Below are 15,195 nucleotides of genomic sequence, written 5' to 3'. Positions count from 1 at the left end.
CCCGCGCCCAGTATTCTTCGCCGAAGCCATCGCATCGGCAGCGGCCGCAACACAAGGAGCTCTCCGCGGAGTCGCCCGCCGCACAGCAGCAATTGCCACGGGGGAGAGGCGTTTCCGCACCGCGGCCACAGAGCTCCACTTCTTGCCGCTCAGGGCTTAATTCACCTGCCTCCTGCTTGGCGGCGATGTGGTCGCAGGACGAGGCGAGGACGTCTTTTCTCCATCGTCACCAGTTTCTCCTGTCGCCTCAGCCCCTGCCGCCAGGAGGAAGCGGCGCCACCGCCGTCATTCCTCACTACAACCGGAGCCCAATCACTCGTCAGAACAGCAGGCAATGGTGAGTGATGTTGACTGTACCCCTATTGCTTCACCTGCAAATAGTAATGGGAACTGTTTTCTTCTCACGGCTAAGAGTAGTGAGGTGAAGGCGGTTTGTTCCATGGACATTCACCCCGGCCCAGTAGAAAGAAAAGACTCCCTGACTAATTATGTTGATGCTTTTTCCGCTGAAGAATCAGAATGATGGGCAAAACTCTGATTGTGCACCCTCTGTTGGAGCCTGCTAAGAACTTTCTGTCGATACAGAGTTAACCCCGGACAGTTTGAATTCAGTTTTGACATGTACTGCTGAATCTATGAATGACGCTGTGGGTTCGCAACCCAAGAATGGGGAGGGGGACTTAACGGGCTGTTTCTGCCCTGTTCTCTTAGAGCAGAGAAGCCTAAGCAGAACTGTTTCTTCTGAACTCGTTCAGCTAGTTAAACCGAGCCCTAGAGGCTCAGGGGAGCCTATACCACCCCCTGCATCACGCTCACTACAAACACCTCCTCAACGTTAGCCCATTCAGCAGCCCAGCTAGCTGTTCAGCTGCCCTCAGCTCAGTCAGCTGCCCAGTTAGCTACTCCGTTACCTGCAGCTCAATCATCTGCTCCTTCACTAGTTTCATTCTCACCACAACGGTCACTTCAGTCTTTCTCAACCCAGTCTCCTGCTGAGCAGCCATCTTTTCTCACTCGTATTAAGCAGGAAAACATGCTCAACAGGACTGTTTTCGTTCCTCGAAAGCTGGCCCGATTAGAGACATTTACTACCTCCAGGGCCTCCCCAGAGTCCGAGTTTCAACCCGCAGTTGACTCTGGACCCCTGGGGGCTAAGGAGTCAGCCGAGGACTGCACCCAACTGTTGCCTCCTGAGCCTAACCTATGTGTTGCTCAGCCCCAGTCAGCATCAACGCTGCCAGAGGCCCGTGCGCCTGCTGGTCCTGCTCTGTCCCTGCCAGAGGCCCGTGCGCCTGCTGGTCCTGCTCTGTCCCTGCCAGAGGCCCAGCCCTGCTGGTTCTGTTCTGTCTTTCCAGAGGTCCCCGCACCTGCTGGTTCTGTTCTGTCCCTGCCAGAGGTCCCCGCACCTGCTGGTTCTGTTCTGTCCCTGCCAGGGGTCCCGCACCTGCTGGTTCTGTCCTGTGTGTGCCAGGGGCTCCGGTGCCCACTGGTTCTGAGACTGTTTTCGCTGGGGGGCCAGAGGAGCCCGTCCAGCTTCCTGCCTCGTCAGCTGGAGGGCCCGAGGAGCCCGTCCAGCCCCAAGACTCGTCAGCTGGAGGTTCAGGAGAACCTAGCCAGTTCCTGCCTCGTCAGCTGGAGGGCCCGAGGAGCCCGTCCAGCCGCCAGCTGCAGCCTAATCATCCTCGCCAGCTGCAGCTTCATCCATGCCACCTGCAGCAGCCTCCTCATCTGCTTCAGCGCCGCCTGCAGCAGCAGCAGCAGCAGCTTCATCCACGCCGCCAGCAGCAGCAGTGGCTTCTTCTACGCCGGTGCCTGCAGCGCCACCGTCTCCGGCTTCCACGCCGGCGCCTGCAGCGCCACCGTCTCCGGCTTCCACGCCACCGCCTGCAGCACCTCCGCCTCCGGCTTCCTCGCCGTCACCTGCTGCAGCCTCGTCATCATCGCCAGCTGCAGCCTCCCAGTCTTCATCCTCGCCAGCTGCAGCCTCCGAGTCTTCATCCTCGCCTGGTCCAGCTCCGGCTTCATCCTTGCCTGGTCCAGCTCCGGCTTCACCCTCGCCTGGTCCAGCTCCAGCATCGAAGTCGCCTGGTCCAGCTCCAGCATCGGTGTCACCTGGTCCAGCTTCAGCATCATCGGCGTCGCCTGGTCCGGCCTCCTCATCAGCTTCAGCATCATCGGCGTCGCCTGGTCCGGCCTCCTCGTCAGTTTCGGCGTCGCCTGGTCTGGCCTCCTCATCCGCTTCGGCTTCGCCCGCTTTGCCTGGTCCGGCCTCCAGTTCAGCTTCGCCCGCTTCGCCTGGTCCGGCCTCCGCTTCAGCTTCGCCTGGTCCGGACTCCGCTTCAGCTTGGCCTGGTCCGGCCTCCGCATCCGCTTCTGCCTCGTCTGGTCCGGCCTCCGCCTCGCCTGGTGCTGCGGGGGCCACGCAGCCTTCAGGTCTCCAACTGCCGCCTCAACATTGTCGGTCATCTGCCAGGCCGCTTGTTGGGCATCTTCGCCACTGTGGACGACCTCCTGAACGCCGCCATGCCGATAGAGAAACACATAACATAATATACGATTACACGCTACACCACCGAACATCCCTGCGCACTCGCCGCATACGCACCGACTAGATACGCTGAGCTCACCACTCACCCACAAAGCCGATCATGCCATCCGCACTTCTCGCCAGTACCCAACGGCGCAGCTCATTCATCATCTCATAGCGCCACGCCCACCTATCTCTTCCACGTCTTCATCTCCACACATCCGCATAGCTGTAATAGTAATGGGAACTGTTTTCTTCTCACGGCTAAGAGTAGTGAGGTGAAGGCGGTTTGTTCCATGGACATTCATCCCGGCCCTGTAGAAAGAAAAGACTCCCTGACTAATTATGTTGATGCTTTTTCCGCTGAAGTATCAGAATGTATGGGCAAAACTCTGATTGTGCACCCTCTGTTGGAGCCAACTAAGAATTTTTCTGTCGATACAGAGTTAACCCCGGACAGTTTGAATTCAGTTTTGACATGTACTGCTGAATCTATGAATGACGCTGTGGGTTCGCTATCCAAGAATGGGGAGGGAGACTTAACGGGCTGTTTCTGCCCTGTTCTCTTAGAGCAGAGAAGCCTAAGCAGAACTGTTTCTTCTGAACTCGTTCAGCTAGTTAAACCGAGCCCTAGAGGCTCAGGGGAGCCTATACCACCCCCTGCATCACGCTCACTACAAACACCTCTTCAACTGTTAGCTCATTCAGCAGCCCAGCTAGCTGTTCAGCTGCCCTCAGCTCAGTCAGCTGCCCAGTTAGCTCCTCCGTTACCTATAGCTCAATCATCTGCTCCTTCACTAGTTTCGTTCTCACCACAAATGTCACTTCAGCCTTTTTCAACCCAGTCTCCTGCTGAGCAGCCATCTTTTCTCACTCGTGTTAAGCAGAAAAACATTCCCAACAGGACTGTTTTTGTTCCTCAAAAGCTGGCCCGATTAGAGACATTTACTACCTCCAGGGCCTCCCCAGAGTCCGAGTTTCAACCAGCAGTCGACTCTGGACCCCTGGAGGCTAAGGAGTCAGCCGAGGACTGCACCCAACTGTTGCCTCCTGAGCCAAACCTATGTGTTGCTCAGCCCCAGTCAGCATCAACGCTGCCAGAGGCCCGTGCGCCTGCTGGTCCTGTTCTGTCCCTGCCAGAGGCCCGTGCCCTGCTGGTCCTGCTCTGTCCCTGCCAGAGGGTCCCCGGCCCTGCTGGTTCTGTTCTGTCTGTCCTGCCAGAGGTCCCCGCACCTGCTGGTTCTGTTCTGTCCCTGCCAGAGGTCCCCGCACCTGCTGGTTCTGTTCTGTCCCTGCCAGGGGCTCCGCACCTGCTGGTTCTGTCCTGTGTGTGCCAGGGGCTCCGGTGCCCACTGGTTCTGAGACTGTTTTCGCTGGGGGGCCAGAGGAGCCCGTCCAGCTTCCTGCCTCGTCAGCTGGAGGGCCCGAGGAGCCCGTCCAGCCCCAAGACTCGTCAGCTGGAGGTTCAGGAGAACCTAGCCAGTTCCTGCCTCGTCAGCTGGAGGGCCCGAGGAGCCCGTCCAGCCGCCAGCTGCAGCCTAATCATCCTCGCCAGCTGCAGCTTCATCCATGCCACCTGCAGCAGCCTCCTCATCTGCTTCAGCGCCGCCTGCAGCAGCAGCAGCAGCAGCTTCATCCACGCCGCCAGCAGCAGCAGTGGCTTCTTCTACGCCGGCGCCTGCAGCGCCACCGTCTCCGGCTTCCACGCCGGCGCCTGCAGCGCCACCGTCTCCGGCTTCCACGCCACCGCCTGCAGCACCTCCGCCTCCGGCTTCCTCGCCGTCACCTGCTGCAGCCTCGTCATCATCGCCAGCTGCAGCCTCCCAGTCTTCATCCTCGCCAGCTGCAGCCTCCGAGTCTTCATCCTCGCCTGGTCCAGCTCCGGCTTCATCCTTGCCTGGTCCAGCTCCGGCTTCACCCTCGCCTGGTCCAGCTCCAGCATCAAAGTCGCCTGGTCCAGCTCCAGCATCGGCGTCGCCTTGTCCAGCTCCAGCATCGGTGTCACCTAGTCCAGCTTCAGCATCATCGGCGTCGCCTGGTCCGGCCTCCTCATCAGCTTCAGCATCATCGGCGTCGCCTGGTCCGGCCTCCTCGTCAGTTTCGGCGTCGCCTGGTCTGGCCTCCTCATCCGCTTCGGCCACGCCCGCTTTGCCTGGTCCGGCCTCCGGTTCAGCTTCGCCCGCTTCGCCTGGTCCGGCCTCCGCTTCAGCTTCGCCTGGTCCGGACTCCGCTTCAGCTTGGCCTGGTCCGGCCTCCGCATCCGCTTCTGCCTCATCTGGTCCGGCCTCCGCCTTGCCTGGTGCTGCGGGGGCCACGCAGCCTTCAGGTCTCCAACTGCCGCCTCAACATCGTCGGTCATCTGCCAGGCCGCTTGTTGGGCATCTTCGCCACTGTGGACGACCTCCTGAACGCCGCCACTGCCTTCCGCGTGGCCGGCCTCTGGACTTGCATTGCCGCTGCCGCCGTGCGCATGGTCTGCCCCCGGAACTGTTTCCACGCCGCCATTGCCGTCCACGCGGTCAGCCCCCGGAACTGAACTGTTTTGGCCTCCTGCACTGTCAGCCTCCGGGTCAGCCCCCTGAACTGTTGGTTGGATTTGTTTTTCTTGACCACCTGGGTTTTTGGTTTGTTTTTGGACTCTGTTTACCGGCAACCTGCTAATAAAGCGGTTATTTTGAGTTCTACTTCGCCTCACTGAAACCTGCATTTTGGGTCCTTTTCTCCTTGCCTGCCGGTACGCGAACATGACACAAATATTCATTTTACTCAATGACACGGAAGTTAGATTATAACTTTTATATGTTTATGTTTTTTCTGGTCTTTTGGTTGATATTCCTTCATAAAACTGTCAAAAAAAGAGACTGTTCATTTCTTTGTAAGTGAGCAAACCCAGTGGGAGATCAAAAACATGTGGAGACATGTTACAGTTTAAAATGAGTTTTCTGAACACACTGACCGTAATATATGAGTAATTAGAATGACTCATCAGTCAGACACACCCAGGGGCATGTCCAGAAAGGTGGCATCGGCTCCCCCTGAAATAGGATCAGTGTATCATTATAGGGCTGCATATAAACCTGAAAATCATGGCATATGTTTTGTACACTATTTTTAATTTGATTTCATGCTGTGCAGTGTATGTAAATGAATACTGTAGCTTCCATATACTGCATATTTGTGTAGCATAGTATAAGGTGTCCTTGGTTATGATAGGAGATAGTATTATTACTGTTTCTTTAGTTTAAATGTTAGCAGTTTTATTACAAGGAGCTTTCATACACAGGATGAGGAGTCTCCAGACTTCTAGACCTGGATTTGGCCTCTGCAAGGATTATACTACAGACACAAATGTCCAGAATTAGTTTCTGGGTTCACCCTTATGGCATGTTGGGGGGGGTCAAATATCTGGAAGAATCTTAATGTAAACAGAGCCAAATGGAAGCTCCCAAATGAAATGCTTCTCACATTCGTTGTGGAGGTATTGGTAAATCTTTGCAAATAACTTTTAGCCACAGACCCAGGTGGGCTAAGACTTAGTATTGTGTTCCCCCAGGAGAATCTGAAGGATGTGGCTAGAAAGAAAACTACTGTGACAACTTTGCCACATGACTCAGATTAGCTGTTGTGGGGATTTTATGCCTCCACATTGGCAACAGCTATAGCCAGGAGGCATTATGTTCTCAGTTGTCTGTCCTTTTGTTCAGTTGTTAACAAAATATCTCAGGAACATCCTGAGGGAATTTCCTCAAATTTGTCACAAACTTTCACATGAACCGATTGATTTAATGAACTGATTATCTTTTGGTCCTCAATTGGCAATGTGAACTCACAAAATAGATTGTGAAGATGATGATCATGCAGTTTGAAGTATCATGCATTTTTTTGCATGCATATAATTGCATAGTAATTCAATTATAAAACATTCCAATAGTTTATGCAGCTTCTTTAAAAAAAAACAAAAAAACAAACCCTTTTCCTTATACTGGAAATACACTACTCCTGCCAAGAGTGTGACAGTATTGCGCATGGAACAAAAACACTAGTGGTGTGGTGTGTGGAGTGGTGAGATTAGATGCTAATGCAAAAGAAATGTTTAAAGTTGTCAAAAAGTTATGATGGCCCAGTACAAATTCTATCAAATACAGCTAGCATGTCACAAATCTGGAGTGGTTTGGGGTTTATTGTTGCAAATAAGGAACAGTAGTTTTGCATGAGGTGCCCATCCCTGGTATGAAGCAAGTATTATGTAAATCTGGACACACATAGATGTAAATTGTAACTTAATTGGTTATAATTCTAGTTTTTATACTGAAATTGTAAAGGTGTTACACATTTGTAGTTTTACACCTACAAAGCGCCTTGAGGCGACTGTTGTGATTTGGCGGTATATAAATAAAATTGAATTGAAATGATCTTATAGCTTTCCAGTTACCCATTGCCAGGGTTTTTTCCTAGCTCAGAATGCACTTCTGGGGGGTGGTTATACTCTGATAGTAAAAGCATTGAGAATATGTTACCTCATTGACCCAAATCAGTGCATTTTCCTGTCATTTTTATGTCTTTTTTTCAGCAAATTCAACCACAATTAACATCACAACATAACGTTACTTTGTAACTTCAGTCATGCTAAATTTTTCAGAAGGCACCACAAATGACTACATGCTGAAAAGCCCTGCCTGAGTTATAGCTCGTTTCAACAGATTGTTTTGGTTTAATGTTATCTAATACTTTAGAGTGTTGTCATGGTTTTAGCAGCCGGGCAGTTTTCAACATAAAAACCCCAAACAAACCAACCAACAAACATAAAAACCCGAATTGCGCTACCTGAGCACTGAGAAAATTAGCTTCTAGCTTGACATAGCTAATCACCTACTAGATGACTCATTTAGCAGCTACTTCTATAAAATATTTGGGCACAAAACAGAAGCCAAGTAGCATATTTCACATGTAACACATTTGCGATCGGGTCTAGTACACTTGTAAGAGTTTGCTTACACACCCAACATACCAGATAAATCACTTTGTGGTTTATAAGCTGCATTAGGAGAATTTGATGATCAGAACTGGAATTCTTATTAGATCATGGTGGGAGCTTTTAATTATGGCCAGGTACTTTCTCAGGTCAAAAAATCTGGGTAATGTGACTTCAGTTCTCAGCAGTTTAGTGGTGCTGTGCTGAGCCTCTTTCCCACACAGATAGTAGGTTATTAACGGTGAGTGTATTCCAGGAATTTACAGAACGGTACAGCTAATCCTCATAAAATGAAGATAGTGGGTGGTATGGGAGGGGGGCAGGAAGCGAAGAGGGTTTTGGAAAGGGGGGACTATTAGTTCCAAAGGTAAAGAGTTAAGAGGAGGAAGAGAGAAGAATATAGTGAAGAAGAAACGTCTTGGTGGAGAATGGTAAATCAGAAAAGAGGAAAAAAGAAGAGAAGAGAACAGCAACAGGAATCACAAGAAGCAGGTCTGTTTTGATTATTTACATTGGAGTGGCACACCTTGATCCAGTTTTATTTGCTCCCTTTTTCAATTACACTTCCATCTAAATACATTTAAAGCTTTACATTCTTCAGAAACAACAAATAGCAACATCAAGCTACGGCTTACTGACTGGTTACACAGTTCTAAACGTTATAAATTAAGTTATTCATAAAAAGCTCCATTAACAATGGATTTGGGTGTGTAGAGTGAGTCATATTTGCTGTATATCCTGTGTTTACTTAACATATCTAATGTGGAAGATAAATGTGCTATTCAGTTTATTACTCATGCATCCTATCCTTTCCCTTTGCCACTGCAGCAAGCTGGACTTCTGGGAAATGGGAGCATTTGAAAGACATTCTTACTATTTTTGTGGATGCTAATCTATGAATGCACACGGTTCATTATTTATGTATGAAGAGAACAAAAATGTTTTAACAGGTATATGAGGCAAAGGAGCAGCACAATGAGGTGAAGGGAGGTTTCTACAGATTGTCAATCAGAGGTCAAAGCTCACACGTGTGGCATAACCAGATTTACAACTTCCATGTGGTGGAATCTGCATTGTCTTGTAAAGATGCCGTGCTCACACATAAAATCTCAGTTGGACAACACAATTTTTCATAGAGGCATTTTTAATGGCATTGATGAAAAACTGAAGCATGGGCCACCAGGTCCTTGCATAATTAAAGCCTGTTAATGAGTTCTTAATGATTGTTAAAATAATGGTGTAAAAATACTATGGTAAGTACAATACAGTTATTTGCTTTGAGCATAGAAATGTCAGAAAATAACTTTATGTCTTTTGCAAAGTGAAATAATTTTTATTTTAAGAATAATCTTTGTTTCAGTGAAAGTCAAAATGACACTTAAGTTACAGGAAGTTTTAGCATCAAGTAGAAAGTAGAAAGAAAAGCAGCAACAAGAGTATTCATACAGAAACATATGGCACTGGTCAGCACTCTTGCCTCACAGCAATAAGATTCCTGGTTTAAATATTAGCTGGGGGCTTTTCTGTGTGGAGACTGCTGTGGCTCTGTGGGTTTCCTTTGTCCACAATTCAGCCGCATGCATGTTAGGATAATTAGAGATTCTAAACTGGACACAGTGTGTGATAGATGGTAAAGTGCTTGTACTCTGAAAGCCTTTGAGTGCTATATTAAATTAGGATTATTGATTTGTTAATGTGTATAGCCATTTTAATGCTCCAGCTGGAGATGAGTTTAATTATAAACTGTTGAGTAGTTTTTGTTTTTTTTAAAGTAGTTTTAAATTCATTGGCACAGGAAAATATGCAGTATTAGTGGATTTTTTTAAAAAACTCTGCAAAACCTTTTAAAATGAATTGCACATCATTAGAAGTGTACAAGCATCAGTACATTCAGTCACTCCAAACCATTATGAAGTATTGTTGGTCACTGTACTACTCAAGCTCAACAGTGTTGTGGCAGGGTACGTGCCACACACGTCTGCTGGACATGACTATGATATATGAAATTTATGCATTTTTATTACTGTATTTGCAAACTGCAGGAGAAAAACTCTTTGGAGAAAGAAAAAAATGGAAAGATTATAACATTCCTCATTTTGACTCTTGGGACATTACAAGCAGGTGTTACATGTCAGCAGCAGATGCTAGGTATCCAGGAAATTGAAGATTTATTTCTATAGGCCCAATACCATCTAATTGTTATGACAGAAATATGGTTCTGGTCACTACCTTCTCAGACACAAACTAGAACCCCCCCCCCCAACCCCAGCATGTTATATAAAATCTGGAGCGACAAAAGGGATTTTTCCCATATCCACATTTACAAACATTTTATAATATACTGCATTTCTATTATTACCACTTGTTCGTTTGCTTTGGTTTTCTTTAAAGGACTATGATTTTAAAAGTTAAAAAATGATAAAAACATGTTTTTTATTTCACATTTTTATTGTTCATCATAATGAAACAGCATCACCGATACAAAAAAAAGGAAAAAAAAATCCCCTTTGTTTAGGTAAAATTACAAATCTGAATGTTCAATCTGATCCATAGGAACACTGTGAACAGCAGAAACATTAAGCCAGTGCTTCTACACGGCTGAGGCTCCATAGAAAAATAAGGCAGGTGGTTTTTCTACACCTTCTTTCGAAACACATTCTGGGGACTTGTCTGTTTTACAAATCCATGAGAAGACTTGTCATTTAGACCAGCACGGCTTATAACAGCATTGTACAGCTTGGCTCGATCACACAAAAAAGGAAAAGAGATATGATACGAGTCTATCCGAAAGTGAGAAGAAAAGTTCAGCCAGACTGAATACCTGAGATACTAAAGTAGGTTGAAAGAGCTTTCTGATAAAAAACTGCTGTCTCTTCTTTTTATTGGATGAGCTGCTTGAAAAGACAAAACTCATCCTGAGGAACTGAGAAAAACTCTTACATTAGTAACAGACCCAGAGGAGAGAGTGAGGCAGATTTTCAAACACCTATTATTGAATATTGATAGTGAGTACTGCACGGGTCAAGTGACCCTTTAGTCGAGAAGCTTGGTGACTTTATCAGGCTGTAAAAATATTCAAGTAATGCCTTGCAAATAAAACCTGACCAAAAACTGGGCTGTTTAAAGATGTCTATGACACCAATGCGTCACAAGCCACTGACATACATCCAGCAATGGTGTATGATTGTCCTGGTAAAGCTTTGAGCTGGTGAACGTGGAAGGTTCTTATGCATAAAGATATACGCTTACAGTACATGTTAGTTTAAGTGATGGCTACATTGCATTGCACAGTGCAATAGCAAAAGAACCACTTGGTCTTGTAACAGATGACTAACGTGTCTTGTAAGAAACTTCCTGTAGTGTGGTCATAAAATACTTGCCTCGTCCTAATTTTGTTGAGTGTTAAATTACATGTTTAATATCAACACGGCTTAATCGTGGCTTTAAAATTCAACCCAGTGACGGTCAGCTAGTGACATAAACCCAGTTGCCTTATTTCTGAGACTCCTGGGAAAATCGTGTTGGGAAGTAGGCTGTTGAGTTAATGCATTGTGACGACAGGTTAATGTTAAAATATGAAAACAGATATATAGCGAACAACTTTTCTACAAATATACAAGCTTCAAATATAGGACCAAAAAACCCCAGAACAAACTACTGTCTGACAGCAAGAGAAAAAAAAGGTCTAATACATACTTAGAAACTAAAACAAACACGGATTGCAGAAGAAGTCAAGTAGAATTCATCCATCAACCCGCTCACAAGCAATGAGTGTCAGTGTACCATAAAATAAAGATTATTTACAGAGCATATACAATTGTTCAAAAAGACCATGTTTGTAGGCCAAAAACATGCACATTATATACTATTTCATTTGAAATATCTATTTGTTTTTATGTACGTAGATCCACAAAGGATCTATAAATGCTGTCCACTTTGGCTGCGTGTGACTCGCAATGGCACGGGAGAAGCGGTGAAACGGAACAAGTCTGAGGTTGTGATGCCGCCATTCACTGTTACATTTAAGGCACCTGTTTCAAAAGCCAATTACAATACCAAGAATTCAGAAGGCACAATAAAATAATGAATACGATTACCGGTTGTAAATTATTCTTTTAAATTAAAAAAAAAACATCAAGAATTATATATATATAAAAAAATATATTGCTAGGGGATATCCAAATGTTTAGCTTTAGATGTTGAGGTAAAACATCTGGAGTTGCAACTTGGGATCTTGGTAGACACCCTTCACAACATACTTAAAAATGGCTGACACCTTTAGCATGGTCATCTAGGTATTGAAGCATTCTTTGTTAGTTATTATTTACCGCACCCTTACTTCTAAAAATTACTGCTCTTTGATATTTTGTGTGTGAAGGGAACATTTTCACTTAATTGTCAAGACTTACACGTGAAGATTGATAACAATCTCGTTTATATGCCAAGTAAAAACAAAAGAACCTGGAGACTTGTTAGCCCTCGCTAGCATATTGACTGACTAGCTAGCATGGTTTGGCGTAAAGTTAAAATTTGCCTACCACAGCCTCTAAAGCTTAATAACTGAAATATTATATTTCCTTAAATTAATTTCTATATATCCGTAAATGTTTAAGCATTGCATCACACTTTTATGGAGCGTTTCAATCCCTACAGGCCTGACAGTAAAAGGTTAACTTCCTACTTAACGTGCCTACATGAGATTGTTATCAATCTTCGCATCTAACTCATAAACTTTTACAAAGTGTCAAACAATTACTTCAAACTGAATAGCATATAATTATGCAAAAAAACAAAAACAAAGGACGTACATTCGAATAAAGTTCTTCTTGAGCATAATATGGCACGAGTTAAAATAATTGTAATATTTAGGTCAACCTATTCATATGTATCTTTTTTAGCTGACCTTTTTTAAAAATTGTCTAAAATGCATACTTATTTTTTCCCCATATAATTACTTATTTAAAAAAAAAATTCAATGTTTATCTCATGAGTTCTATTGTATGTGCCTTAATAATGATTCCAGCAGGTATATGTATACTGCTAGTTGGAAATGATCATCCAGCTGAATGGGAAACAGCCTTAAGAGGCCAAGTAAGATATTATATACAACAACCATTTTGTCAGTAGATACACTTAATTATGTACATTCGTATCTTGCATATTTAGATCCATCTGTGAACAGTAATACTGAAAGCACCCACTTAATCTTGTGTGCACAGCCGAAATGAAAAAAGACCAACAAGGAAGATCCTTGTCTTTTTGGAGCTGAAAATATCTAGCATAACTCTACTAAAGAAAATTGTTTGTGCGTGCCAACTTTGGCAAAGCGTCTGATTGTTAATACGTAACACAGCAGCAAATCGATGTTGAATTTCCCAAATAAAAAATGGAATTAAATTGCTCATCAACCGTCATTTTGAGAAGAGATGAATGCTTAATCGACCGCAGGAATTTTAGGAAATAGCAATAATAATTATAGTAATGGCTTCTTACACAGCTACTACTGAACACAATGCTAGATGTGCTCCTTTTTCCATGGATGATGGCACACTCCAAAAGACTCCTTAAAGTTCACAGAGGACTGATGGACCTACATCATCGTTCCAGCCCTTCCAGCTTCAAGTACAGGCTGCAGAGTATCTGTTCATTGTTGTTTCTTCTTAGCTGGAAAAGAATGATCATCAAGATGATGGTGACGATCTAAAGCTGTCTCGGTGGCATGTTGGCATTTTAAACCAGAGACCGGTACCCCTTGTTGTGATTCTTTCATTTGTGTTGTTTCACATCCAAAAAAAGAAAAAAAAAAAATACAAACTAAGCTAAAAGGATCCCCTCCAGTGGGACTTTCTGGGAGGATACTGAAGATGTCTTAACCCAGTGCTGCACTCATGTCTATAGCCTGAGGTTCTATAACGATTTGATGAAATGATAGAAACCAGTGGGTACGGAAAACAAGTGATTTGCTGTGGGGCAGTCAAGGAAGTGACTGCACTTCTAAATGGGAAACTGAAGACGGTAGAAAAGTGTTTTAATGGTGTCCCCCAGAGCCTGGGGGGTTGTGGATCCAGTCAAGAACGATAAGCGTCAAGCTGCCAATCATGAAGATGACTCCCACGACCAGGAAGATGGCTGCCTGAAGAGAGAGAGAGAGACAGAACAAGAAGGGATTCAGCTTGATGAGATACACAGAAGAAAGAAGGGGTCTGTGGAAATTTCTGGCATATCACATTCATCTGGCCCTCAGTGGATACATGGAGAAAGCCAATACAGTGAGAAAGCAGCAGAAAGCATTGTGTGTGACTGCGAGTGTGTTTCTGTACACTTACCCCAATCTTCTGTGGGGAGCGCAACGGCAGCGACTTTACCAGGCGCAGGTAAAAGGCAGCGGGTAGGATGAAGATGAGCATTGTTGCTGCAGAGGCGCCTGCAATTAAACCGAGAGGAAAACTGAATCTGCCATCAGGTGACAACAACTGAAACAAACAGCCAGACCAATCACTATGAGGAATTCTTTAAGTGACATGTTGAGTGACAGCTGTGTTTTTTAGACTTTTTAATAATTAAGGTGCATAACATAAGCTTTTAAAATACCTTTAATAAAGCATCAAGCCTCATATATTATAGGCATGCCATTAAGTATTGATTTGAGGTGCTAGTACTCAGTTACAAAGTAGTACTCTTCGGTTTGATTTAGGGATTACTTTTGCAGAGCTGATTTTTCTTTTTTTTAAACTTTGCTTGAAGTGATCGTCTTTCCTCCAACAGAACATGTGCACAGGCATCTGCTGGCAACTCTTTATTAAAAAGGGGGTGAGTAGGAAAGTGTTCTTCCTGACAATCTTAAACCTGAGAATCCTCACCAGGTAAGGATTTAACCCGACATTTTAAGCTTCTCTGTACTTCCAGCGGCTTTATCCAATTAAACAATCCCTCATCTGAAGGTGCCAATCAGGCGTGAACCGGCAAACCTCACTGACTCACTCTGGGTTCATGTGTCTTTTTGAAAGGGCAGAAATGTTGCTCTCTGTTCACACTCAGTGTCAGGACTCACCGATGAAGCCAAAGATGTCCCGGATGGTGGGGACACAGATGACCAGGACGTTGTTAAAGACCAGGATGAAGGCGGCAATCAGCAAGTGGCGAGTCCAGCTGAACTCTCGCCCGCTGAACAGTAACGTGGTGATGGACGAACGGATCTAGGAGAAACAGTGACAGAGTGGTGATGAATGTGGTGAAACAGTGTTTTCAGCTTTCATGTAAATAGAGAAATAAACGTTTGTTTGATAAAAACAATTTATTCCAACACTAAAGTCAGTTGCTCTCTTCTTGTCTCAGTCAAAGAACCGAATCATTAACAAATATGCACGGCTGCCAGCCTGCGACTGAAGCCGATTCCCCACACTTGGCCAGTGATTGAAGTGTGTCAAGAGTTATGAACTTGTGTGTGTGTGTGAGTCAGAGAAAACCAGGAGATCCTTGAGCTACAGGCAACCTGTTAAAGCCTGAACTGGGTGAAAGGTCGCAGGTATCAGGTAAAACCTGAGGCCCCTTTAGCCCGTAAGCCTCTGGGAGAGAGGTCACAAAGAGCCCTGCTTACAGCGCCCATTCAAAACTGCTTGGGATTATCTCCCGCAGCGCAATGGAACTATGGGATTGCATCAGCCAGTGCAGAGAGGAGGGCGGGCTCAGCCCCGGG

General features: G+C 45.6%; 1 protein-coding gene across 8 annotated transcripts in view; it reads right to left on the bottom strand.

Moving 5' to 3' along the window:
* Window positions 1-10,381: 10,381 nt before the first annotated feature.
* The window catches only part of slc38a4 (solute carrier family 38 member 4), a 31,207-nt gene continuing 26,393 nt past the window's right edge, over window positions 10,382-15,195 (bottom strand). For all 8 annotated transcript variants that reach the window (XM_005942894.3, XM_005942893.3, XM_014340277.2 and 5 more), the window contains 3 exons: window positions 14,551-14,695; window positions 13,826-13,923; window positions 10,382-13,632 (listed from right to left, as the gene is read on the bottom strand). In XM_005942894.3, coding sequence (XP_005942956.1) covers window positions 13,528-13,632; window positions 13,826-13,923; window positions 14,551-14,695 — 348 coding nt within the window. In that variant the 3' untranslated portion in view covers window positions 10,382-13,527. The remainder of the gene's footprint in view (window positions 13,633-13,825; window positions 13,924-14,550; window positions 14,696-15,195) is intronic.

The sequence above is a fragment of the Haplochromis burtoni genome, unplaced genomic scaffold, assembly GCF_018398535.1.
Source record: "Haplochromis burtoni strain Fernald_Lab_line unplaced genomic scaffold, NCSU_Asbu1 Contig_178, whole genome shotgun sequence".
Lineage (NCBI taxonomy): Eukaryota > Metazoa > Chordata > Actinopteri > Cichliformes > Cichlidae > Haplochromis > Haplochromis burtoni.
The sequence above is the reverse complement of the archived record's forward strand: the minus strand, read 5'-3'. Positions and strand labels throughout refer to the sequence as shown.